General features: G+C 37.1%; 1 protein-coding gene across 1 annotated transcript in view; it reads right to left on the bottom strand.

Annotated features, from left to right (window-relative positions):
• efr3ba (EFR3 homolog Ba (S. cerevisiae)) overlaps positions 1-12,364 on the bottom strand; it is a 62,966-nt gene that overhangs the window by 34,495 nt on the left and 16,107 nt on the right. Inside the window, exons 3-6 of the mRNA XM_088938138.1 lie at positions 6,916-6,992; positions 5,901-6,028; positions 5,077-5,227; positions 470-591 (exon numbers count right to left, since the gene is read on the bottom strand). Of these exons, the coding sequence (XP_088794264.1) occupies positions 470-591; positions 5,077-5,227; positions 5,901-6,028; positions 6,916-6,992 (478 nt within the window). The remainder of the gene's footprint in view (positions 1-469; positions 592-5,076; positions 5,228-5,900; positions 6,029-6,915; positions 6,993-12,364) is intronic.

Raw genomic sequence — 12,364 nt, 5'->3', positions numbered from 1 at the left:
TCTCTATGGAAGTGGAAACAGAGTTAAGTTTCATTCTTTCCTGTAAATTAAATCCATGTTGATCAACTTTACCACTAAAAGAAAAGTGGACTGCAAAGGTGAATTGCACTGCAAGATCCTAGCTAGCACTGTTAGTCATTAGTTTATGGTTATTTATTTTATAACAGTTTTGCCATTGTTAAAAGTAGAGTTGTTAACACTGATGTACTGCAAAAATGATTCCTATCCAAGTATTTTGGAAATGCCATGGTTTTGTTCAATGTTTAAAAAAAAAACAAAAAAACACACTTCACTAAAATTTAGAATACATTTAAATAAATTCACTGAAGACATACTCCTAAGAGCATTTTGTTTTAGCAAGAAGAAATGTTTCAAGTAACATGACGCATGGAACAGCATATATTGGATAAGAGAACAGATGACCACAACATCAAGCCCCATTCTTAATCACAGGCTGCCTCAGACTTACTTTATGCGAATATCAGGGTCTTCATAACTGGAGTGACACATCTCGCTGAAACGGGACACAAAGAAGTCATAGCTGCGGTGGTAAGAGGGCGTGTCCTCTTCAATATTCGCAAACTTCACAAACTGGAAAGAGAGAGAAGTGACTGTTTCTACTTCAATTCACGTGTTCTGCATCTGAGAGCGGGTCCCCACTGCTCTTCTTTTAAGATCATAATTTTACAACTGCCTGACTCTATTCAAAGACTGCTTACAGACTGTATTACATAATAAAAAAAGAGTATGGTACTTTGTGTGCCCTGTTTCTAACCACTGGTATACAGTGCCTTGTGAAAGTATTCACCCCCTTCCAATGACGTTCCATTCTTGTTGAGTTGCAAATGATTTATTTACACATATTTTTAAGTCAATATTTTCAATCAAAATTTTATTGCTCAAATTGAACATTTTTATAGGGGAAGTTTATGCATAGTGAAGCCAGCTGAGTGAACTTCCTTGTTGAAAAGTACATCAGCAGTGCCCCCACCAGGTAAGACAGAAAAGACAGCAGAAGGGGACCTGCAGTGCTATACATTAAAAAGAATATTCAGATTGAGGAACTTAAGCAAGAGGAATCAAGAATCCCTAAATCTATGTGGGTCAGATTCATTAACATAATTTCAAAGGCATATTAATTAGGAGTATGTTAAAGCCCACCAGGAATATAGACCATCATGGTTAAAAATTTAAGAAAAAATTCTTAATTAAAGGCAACATTATGAATTAAAAATATTGACATAGAAGAGGCCATACACAAGTATTGTGTATTTAGATTTTCAGAAGGCTTTTAAAACTCACCATAAAAGATTAATCCTCAAATTACAGGCATAAGACATTCATGGATATGTACAGTATGTAACTGGATTGAGAACTGGTTAATAAATAGGGAAAAAAGAACACAGATAAAAGGTAAATATTCCAATTAAGTGATGTAATTAATTTGTACCACAGGGATGTGTACTAGGAATACTATTGCTAATATATTAAAATAACCTAGATTCTGGTATAGTTAGTAAATTAGTCAAGTGTGCAGATGATACCATATTAGCTAACACTGTAGAAGGAGCAGATGAAATTAAAAAAGATTTAGTGAAAATTCAAGACTGGGCAAACACCTGACACATGAAATTTGTTGAGTGCAGGATTTATAAAAAAAATAAACTATAAACCACACACTAAAAAACACAGAGCTAAAAGAGGCTATCTATGAAAAAGACACTAAAATCTTTCACACAATGTTGGGAAGCAGTAAATAGGCACATACTGTATAATGTTAGGCTATATAGTCAAGAGTGTATAATTCCAATCAAAGGATGCAATGTTAATATTGTAAAATGCACTAATTAGTCCTCATTTAGAATGCTGTGTAAAATTTTGGTTACCACGTTAACAAAAAATCAAGAATAAGTCCTCAGTTAAGCAACCAGATGTATTCTGGGACTTCAAGGAATGTTCTACAATAAATAACTAAAGTAACTGAACCATTGCAGTCCTGAACATGGATTATTACAATGGAACTTGATAAAAGTAGCAAAAATTCTCAAAATATTGACAGATATGACAGCCCACAAGACGTCTTCAAAGATCTGTGAAACATGAACAAGAGGACAAAAGAGGAAACTACATGCACTGTATGGAAGTGCATTTAAAAGTAAGAAGAGGAGGCACTTCATACCTCAGAAACAAGCCACCCAGCCATGTGGTTGAAGCCAATACTATGGCTTGATTCAAGGATTGGCTGCACAAGATCCTTCGATCACTTATCTACTAAGTACCAGATGGGCTGAAAGGCCTCCTCTCATTTGTAGCTATTCTTAAGTTCTTATGTTCCACCTAATTAAGAACACAGCATTGTTTTTCTGATTGGTAATACAACCAGAAATAATCCCATCAAGTATTCTTGAATGCTCATTTACTCATTCACTCATCATCCAAGATTCAGACCGGCATCTGTTATGCTCACAGCCCTTGTTTAAAGAAGTACTTCCTGTTCCCACACTTTAAATCAGATGCTCTTTCAATTTGTGCCTCTGGCCTTCTATTTCTCTCTTTTAAATTCAAATTAAAAGTCTGGGAGTTTGCTAATCCCTTTAAGAATCCTGAAAACATGAATAATCCCTGTCTGAATTCTTTACTCTTCTTGACCACCAGTCTTTTTGATGTAAATGCTAACTCAAACTTATTGTTAATGTGAGTACTCTTCATCATTCTTCCTGAACTCACACTGATCTTTAACGTGAGTTGAGTGAAAAGACTAAATTTCTGTTCAGTCTGGTTTAACAAAGTACTTTCTTTTGGCGCCTCTTTCGCAGAAAGCTTAAAGTCAGATTATGCAATTTACAAAACAGGGTGACGGATGCTGTTGCTGCCCTGAAAGCAAACCTAGGATTTTTTTTTAGCCTGAGAGTCCCAGACTATTCGGTGCTTTGTTTTAAACCCCAATAAATTTGTATTTTTGACTATTACATATTTGAAATTTCAGTGCCCAATTCGTGCAGATATTCTCACAAAAACAATTCTCTTTTTTGGTTCCCTCTATATTATGTGACCTTTGCTAAGATAATGTGAACAAGCACCTACAATACAAGTGTTTTCTTCTATCAGAGGTAAGTTGTGGCTCTTTCATTACACAAATGGAGCATTTTAGGTTATACATTGGTTTCAGTATGAATTACTTTGACATACAGTAACAAAAGAGGGAAATCTATTAAATAAAGAATGAAAAAGTACCACATTCATTTTTTTTTTACTTTCAGTATACCGTGTACAAACTGACAAGAATTACAGTCCTCAAGGGATTTTCATAATAAATAAAAAACTTTTTGTAGAATTGCTCAAAAAACATTCCAATAGACATTCAACATTTTTTTTCGTTGGAAAATGATAAGGAAAGAGTACATTTAATATATAGTACTCATGTAATCAAAATAACTAATTAGGGAAACGTTTTTTTACAACACTACAGTATACAGTATGTACTGACCATGTCTAAGCACATCTGGTATCCCAGCTGCAATCTAGAATTCATCTGTTTTTCTTTGTGACTGAATCTTATATGGTACAAATTATTTTTTTCTGCACTGTGTTTAACACAGTTTTCACAGTATACAATCTCTTTTATCCCCTTTAAAGTTTATAATTGGTTTGCTGTTGATGGCTAGCTCATGTGTGATCACTTAACATTGCTTCCGCAATAGGACAGTAATTCTAGACTTCTGAAGCACACTATTACTAGCCGAAAACAGTATTTGATCACTAATTAAATTCCATCCCATCATCAAATAAGAAAAAATAAAAAATGCACCACTGGCAAGACACCCGCACAGTGTAAAATTGAAATTTTATGTCTGACAGTAATGGTTTTCACAATATATGTTTGTGTCATTTTATCTGTTCAGCTGAAGCAAAACTCAATTCGCTGCAGATAATGTTCTCTGCAGACCACAACAAATGTTAATAAATTATTCCTTCATTATGTCCATTACGCCTTTAGCATCCATCCATCCATTTTCTAACCACATAATCCAATACAGGGTCGTGGGGGAGGCAGAGCCAGTCCAGTGCAGAGACCTTTAGCATTGTTTTCAATAATACTAAACTCGCCTTTTTCCATAAAAAAATCACTTAGCCTGCATGTGGCCCAAAAGTAAGACGAGACACAAAAATGCAGAGTAACTTACCTTAAAAAAAGAAATACTCTTACTCTTCATTAAAGCTTTTAATTAATAAATGCTAAGAGCTTCAGCCAAAAAACAGTCTTGTGGGATATCAGCCACAACTAAAATCCATAATAGAATGCGGCTGGTTTCAATTAAATTTATCACCTAACTTTTAAAACAGAAATGCTGGTCAGTATGTCACTACTGCAATTGTCTTTTGTGTCTTCAAAATTAATAAGTAAAAGACAAAAGGTATTCAAGCAATAAAACATAACTCGACCACCATCAAGGACAAGCCAAACCCATGGGAAATTAAGTTTAATTTAGATAAATATAGATTAATTTTCATATCTCAAAAAAGCTCATTATAAATATAAGGTGAGTAGCACTAGTGTGAGGATGTTACGCATACTGGAAGGATTTCAATATCGCAGCCGAATGGGGGAGGCAATTACAAAGGCCAACAAAATATGAAGATGAAAAATGAAAAGTGTGTAATGTAATCTACAATAGCATCAAGCACTATGCAAATAAAGGGATGTTGGAATTACACAACACATTTGTCAACTTGGTACGAAAAAGATATTGCTAATCTGGAATTGGTTCATGGATAGTAATAAAGTTACCTTAACACCAGATACTAAATTACTAAAGTGCAGGAATTCAAAGTGAACTGAATAGCGTTTGGAGATGAGCAATCAATGCCTCCTCTCAACTATGTATTAATCAGAAAAAAGTCAGAAGCTCAAAGAAGATATGAAGTAAAACTCAGCATAATTGGCAGATTCAAGTTGTACATAAAACTTCTGCACCACTTTTTCCAATCACTGAATTGCTCCAAACACATTTTCATAATGAGGACATTCCAGCTTCTTGCATTAGTGCTTGTTGTAGACACCAAAGAATCACTCACCGAGTTGGTGCCCAGTATTTGTAGGTTGGGTTTATCTGCCTCCAGCAGCTTGCGTACCATCTTCAGAAAGCTCTCAACAAAGAGGTTAATGCTCTGACAATGACATGCCATCAGTAACTGGTCAAGAGCTTCCATTGCAATACAGACATACCTGTCAAGAGTGAAAAGCACAGAAAATAAGGCCTTCTGTACTAAACTCTAGAAATATGTCATTTAACGTGTGTATGAGAAAACTGCTATTCAGCACATTTTAAGAGAAAAGCTGTTGTGATGATGACTTCTTCTACTTTCTGCAGTCATAATAACATAAGTTGCAATTTAAATGAGCTCATTATCCATCCATCCATTTCCTATCTGCTTTATCCAATCCAGAATCATGGGGGAGCCACAGCTTATCCTGGCAAGCCATGGCAGCAAGGTGGGATACACCCTGGATGGGACGCCAGTCTATTGCAGGTCACACATAGACACACACACTCACACCAGGGCCAAGAAGCCAATTAACCCACCGGTATGTCTTTGAACTATGGGAGGAAACCAGAGCACCCAGAGAAAACCCATGCAACCACGGGGCCCGTGCAGATATCAGCACAGGAAACTGAACCCAGGGCCCCGGAAATATCAAGCACGGCACCACCGTGCCATCATGAGTTTATTACATTTACCTTAATTATTTTTACTAGGGGTGAATAAGAAATATTGGCCTAACATTTTATATCTGTATAACTTGAATGTAACTTGAAAAATCTGTACCCAGATTTCCTCCAAAAAGAAATAAAACAGTGTTGCGGATTGTTCCATGGCAGATTAAGGCTGAGGCTCACCCGTATCGATGCCTGGCCACATCTCGGGACAGCCTCTCGGAGAGGTATGCTCCAATGCGGTCTAGTTTCTCAGGGGCAGAGAGAGCGTAGAAGGTCAGCTTCTCCATGTTGGCTTTGACAAGGCCGTCCTGGGCAGAGAGGGAAGATAGAGGGTCAGCATCTCACTATCACTTCCTCATCCTGGACAGAAAGAGCGGAGGGTCAGTATTTCACTGGCACTTTCTTGTCCATGACAGAGAGGAGAGAGGGGGTCAGTATATCACTGTCATTTTCTCATACTTGACAGAGAGCAGGAGTGAGGATCAGTATTTCACTTCCGTTTCATGTGACACTCCTGTACCTGAGGTCCTGGAATCAAGGGAAAGCATAATCATGAAATAGACTGTCTGTTCATGTTAATTTTCTTATTCTGAAGAAATTTTGATTTTATTTTTTAAAATTCGAAACTTAATTGTTTGTTTTTCACTTGGACTCTCTTACTAGCTTTATTCTCCACATATCTTTCTTTTAGTTTTCTTTGGGTTCTCCTCCTTCTTTTCTAGTTTAAATGTTTTAAGATATTCTGTAGATTCTTGTGCCAAGACAGCACTGTTAAAGTTTTTCATAACTTGCAGCCTTTCCAATCTTACAGCTAATAATCAATAGCAATGCAGCTGTAATGAAGCAGTTTGGAAGGGTTGCAATTTGAATAGTCCTGCCTTAACAAATCACAGTAAAATGCATAACTGTTGTGATTTTCACACATTAAAAAAAACATTGCAACCAATTTAAAAAAATGCAACCAATTCTATTGGTTCCAGTAGTATATTAAATCTGTGTCTGGGAACATATTTTAATCTCAAAGTCATGAGGACTGTGAAAAATTCTGATAAGAAGTTCAACTTAACCTTTATAAATTATTAAATGCAGCACATTACGAAAACAGTTAAACCATTCATCCATTAAGGAACCCAAGTGGAATTATAAGCTAAACATACAAACTGACACCTTCCCTTTCAAAACCGAGTTCACTTGCCTCAGGGTCTTCAGGAAAGATATTGTCCACAAGTCTCTTGTAACGGGGTCTTAGGGCCCCACAGCAACCACAGACTCCTGAAATAGAGAGTGAAAACAAGGGTTCGATTTCTGGTTTGTACAAAATAACTGGCTGGTAGCAATGACTATCTTCCACTCTAGAAACGTGGTTTAGAAAGCCTGATTGCTCAAACGTCTACCTACAGTAGCATTTCTAGGCAATGTAATATTCACAATGAAATACTGTATGTTTACTTCAAAAGGAAAGCTTTTGTTCTTATGATCAAATGTACTGCTTTGTTAGAATTGTTTTCTCCATATGGAAAAAAACATCCAAATGGAAAGCACAAACATAATATACTCTAGACTAGAGCAAGAGCTATCTCTGACATTTTTACTTTTTTAGGACAAAACAACTGTGTATTCATTGGGATATCCCTTAAAATCCCAGTCTTAAACTTTTGTAGAACTCGTACAGTATATTACTTTGCCTTTTGTTATGGCCAAAAGAAAAATGTTAAGGAATCGGTGTGGAGACTGGTGATAGAAGTTCTAGCATCAATACTGCAAATAATTCTAACACCACTTACTGCAGAGCTGTTTCGTGTGACTTTGTTTTTACAAATAATCATTGTGTCTTTAAATGACTCAACCTTTTTCGGTGACAAACTTCTTTCCCTTGATTAAATGTTTTGGCCAGATTTTATTGTGCTTCATGTCTATAAGTGGTGAGAATACTCAACCACCACTAAACCAAGATACAGTATACAGTTAAAATTCATACTACTGCAAGGGTGTTCCGGGGGAGGGAGAGGATGGCGCTGGATATCAGAGGCCGCTAAAGCATTAAAAGCCAAGTAATCTGAGTGAGTCATTGATGCTGCAGCACTTTAATCCAAGCTCACCAGCATAAACAGGTAGGCATCCATCAATTATCAGAAAGCTGCTTATTTCTGGTGAAAAACATGGAAACCTGGAGTCTAGCCCAGAAGCACAGGATATAAGGTTTAGTTTATGATATGGTACACATATACTCACAAGCACAACTTAAAGATACCAGCTAACCCTGGCAAGTGAGAGAAAACTGGAATACTACGCAAAAGCCCACATGAACACAAGGGGAACATTCAAACTCCACTAGAATCTAATCCATCCCAGAATGCAAGACCAGTAAGGCAACAGCGATAATCACCACATCACCAACAATGGGGGCAACAAAATTTCCTGAGGGGCAAGATCTCACTGCTCATGTAAGAATATGGAATCTCACGAGATATTAAACTTCTTCAGGGATTTCTCACATGAAATTGCCCAAATAGAAGTTAATACAGAGTAGGAATTGAGGAGCCACTCAGAAAAGAAAGTGTCTGTCTGTTGCAATCCTAGGCCAGGAAGCATCCTCATAACTGCATTTCAAGACAATGAACCTCTAAAAAGAGGATGCAGCAGAATTATAATATAATATTTCAATCTATATTATATTACATAAATCTCTGAGAGAAAGCTCCAGTTCAAGGCTGGATTACAGTGGACTTACAGCCCTGGGAGCATCTGCGAGAGGAGGAGAAAAGATACTGTAGCTTTGCCCAGCTGACATCTTGTGAGTGAGAAGAAATCCTAAAAGAAGTCTGAGAAGCTCAGACTGTCACATCTGGTTGGATTTCTGGGTCTGGAGACAATGTGTCTTAATGCATGCGATGTGGGAGACTTAGGGATAGCAAGCCTGGTTGCAGTCTCCTGTACCTTATAGAGCACTTCTAGGCCAGAGAAACAACTCTAATCTCAGATAAAACATCCCAAAGACAATTCAGAAGGGCAGCACACTATGCATCATTGGCCCATAAACCTACTGTTTAAGAGTACTGTTTAATCTACAGGGGTACAAGCAGTATCCTTTATATAGCACACTAGGGAGAGCAAAATAAACACACAAGCTGCATGGAGAGTTTTGTCCAGTGTTCAATTTCTTTAAAAACAACTTTTAATTTGTAGTCTTTTACATTCTGTAGCACAGTTTAAAAATCTGTTTCAAAGTTTGGAAGGCAGTAGTTAATACTGTAGCTAATGATAACAAGGCCACTTTAATGTTTCCCTTTTCAATTACAAAACCATCTGCAGAATTATAAACAACTGTCGTTGAGGTCTAATTCTGTAGTTCCAATTTTTAAAGAGTTCTGCATTTGACACAGATTGCTTTTTGGTTGAGTCACTTGTATCAGAAAGAACTCACATGGGCAATAAATGTGACTGAACAGTGCAGTGATTCCTTATACCCAGAGGCCAGATGCATCACAGTGGTGGGTGATGCTTATACTCTGCTTAATATTACAATACAGTCTAAGGCACAAGACTGTCATTACACATTAACAATTTAATTCCATGTTGGATACTTGAGTATTGTTTTGTGCTGGCTTGATGCAGCTCCTACAGATAAGATAATCTAGTCAGAAAACAGTTAACATACTTGCTGCACAGCGCATACAGGGTGAAAAAAGATGTGTTTCAGGGCAACATAGGCCATAGGGTTATACAACATACAGTACTAATGAATTGAATCTTTTCAACAAATCACTCTGCTACTCTATTTTCAAAAAAATGATACAACTGTACAGTTCATGTAAAGACGCCTTTGAAGTTTCCTCCCAGTTATAATTAACCACAGTGGCTGTACCACAGGTCTGGCTATTTAAGTTATATTGTAATGTTTTCTATGGGATGTCCTTCCAAAATTATGACACAAGACTGCATAGCAGACATCCATTTCAAGTTCCTGGAACCAGGACTGAAATGTCAGCAGTACCTCACTGGTAGGTGGAAACTGAACATGAAAATCAAGGATGCCAAGTCAGAGCGAAGTGGTCCACTATCTCCCACCAATAAAGCCTTAAACACTCACCAGTGTAGTTTGTAGTGTGTGGCCTCACTTTATCATGCAGCAAGATGTAATAAACACCACAGTAAGAGTAAATCCTCTTTTGCACTCAGCAAATACATACTTTGTGGCACTCCAGTGTACAACACCCAGGTGAAATGTTAAATTTGTCTTCCCTAGCAATTAAACTTTCCCATCTGAGCAAGAGGTGCTTGGACACCCAGGTTGCTGTCAACTTGAATGTCCATTTTACCACATTCAGACAAAATCCACTCCTGCATGTGTTAGCTTTGCATACCAAAATTAAATTACGCTGCTTGCCACAGTTTGCCTTTACAATCTGACACCTGGCACTACCAGGAACAGGTGACTTTCTCCACTGAGCTCATAACCAATACAAGTACGGCATCGTAAATACCTTTGATAACACAGTGAGGTAACTTGTTTACCATGAGTGGTCAAGTAAAAATAGATCTATTTACTCTCCCATTAGTGAAACATGCACAAATGCCTTTTCTATCTAACCCAAAATTTCATAGATTAGCCAAAACAACATCAAAATAAAACTGGCCGCACATAGTTTCAGTATTTCCAATATAGTGCAAAAAATATCTGCCCAAGCTACCATGCAGATTAATGAAAATATAGAATATCTCAGATAGCCCTTTTGAAGCCCTTTTCTGGGCCCCCACAGTAAAGAAAACATACTGTATAGCCTAGAAGAAGTACTTCTAAGGCTTGAAAATGGTTTTAAAACATTCAAACTTTCAATGAAATTGTACTGGGCTGATCTTATACATGTGAGTAGGAGACACAAGTTAGACTTGATAAAGTCTTTCTCTAATCATAATAATTTAATTAAACTAATTAACATGATTTCTGGTACCCATCCAAAAAATTGTCAAACTGGCATTCATTCATGCACATGATTTATGAAATAATGATATTCCCAGGATGTCCAAGATATATCCTCTACTAACTACCACTTTCCACCTTGTGTTTTCTTCTAAGAGACAAGGTACTGTGTATTCTTTGTCACTGTTTCTGTATAACAAGTAGTAAAAGCATTGCAATATTTAGCCTAGTCATGCATACTGACCTATTTCTTTTAAAATTTAAATAGGAAAATAACACACTGCAAACAAAAACATTTAAGAGTAATTACTTGTATGAAAATACATAAATATATATTGGGCAAAAAGAAAATTCTATTCGGTGCCATTAAGCCTTTGTAATTGTGGATTACACAAAAGTAGGCCTGTTTTAATCTTCTTCTGAGATGGGGAAAATGTGGCCTGGCCAACATGCTTTTCCTTCTCACACAGACGATCTTCTGAGAACACGTGTTGTAAAAAAACAGGGATTTCTCTTCAAGCAGAATTGGCATGCAGCAATGCTATATTTAGCTGTTAACACGGGTACTCATGAAAAAGCTTTTTAGTAACATTTCACAGTTCTGATGAGATTCCAAGGATGTTCCTCACACTGCAAACAAAAAATAGAATGTAATGGTATAGCACAAGAAAACAAAATAATATATTGCCATACCATATGGATTTTGTTACAGTTTACAAATCCATGGATACCAGAATTTTGCAAAGAGCAAGCAAACTTCAGAATCAGGCACTGTATAATACAAGCCTTCCTTGGCCATGAGGGAAAAAGTTTGGTTAACAGAGAGTGTGATGTTCTCTTTTTGGCAATCCCAAGATATTTAAAACATCAGGGGACTCTGTAGGCAGTACAGATCAGTAAGCCTGTACAACAGCTTTCATCTTCAGATACTGTAAAAGTGAAAGGAACAAAAATCTTTAAGATTTAATCCAAATTCCTTTAAAAGCAACAGACAAAGAAACCAAGCTATCTTGGGGATTTCACTGTACAGTGAGTATTCCAAAGGTAGAGGAAAACACTTGTGAAAAGAAAACCTATTTTCATATAAAAAAGACAAATGGGTGGGTACAGTGGTTAGCATTGCTGTCTCCCTGCTCAGGGACCCTGGGTTCAATTCCTGAGCTGCTATCTGCATGGAGTTTGTGTGTTCACATGTGTTTCCGTCCACAGTCCAAAGACATACTGGAAGGTTAACTGGCTTCTGGGGGAAGTGGCTTTGATGTGCGTACCTGTGTGTGCACTGCAACTGAGTGGCGTCCAGTCAAAGGTGCATCCTGCTTAGTGCTTGCTGGTTGTTAGTATTGGCTCCAATTCCCCCATAATTCTGCACTGCAGGAAGTGGTTCAAAGATGGATGGATGGGAATAGACGATTTACACCTTCAGCAAAATTAGCTTTTCAGATTTTTTTTGTTCCAATTATAGTGACTAAAATTATGCTACACTCATTTTTACATTTCATTACAAATTCACCTCTTTCTGTCAAAACAGTCTAGACAAGTTTCAGAACCCCAGCTTTACCTTTAACATACCAGAAGGAGGTTCCATGGTAAAACCGACAAAAACAAAACCTGAAATAAGGACAGACTGATGGACTGATGCCAAGCTGAAGAACACTTAACAATGACCCTGCTTGAAGGAGACTGCGGGATGACACACATAATGACAGTGATTGACAAACACATA

This window comes from Atractosteus spatula, chromosome 2, assembly GCF_055471065.1.
Source record: "Atractosteus spatula isolate fAtrSpa1 chromosome 2, fAtrSpa1.hap1, whole genome shotgun sequence".
Taxonomy (NCBI): Eukaryota; Metazoa; Chordata; class Actinopteri; order Semionotiformes; family Lepisosteidae; genus Atractosteus; species Atractosteus spatula.
This window is presented reverse-complemented; position numbering and strand designations above follow the sequence as displayed.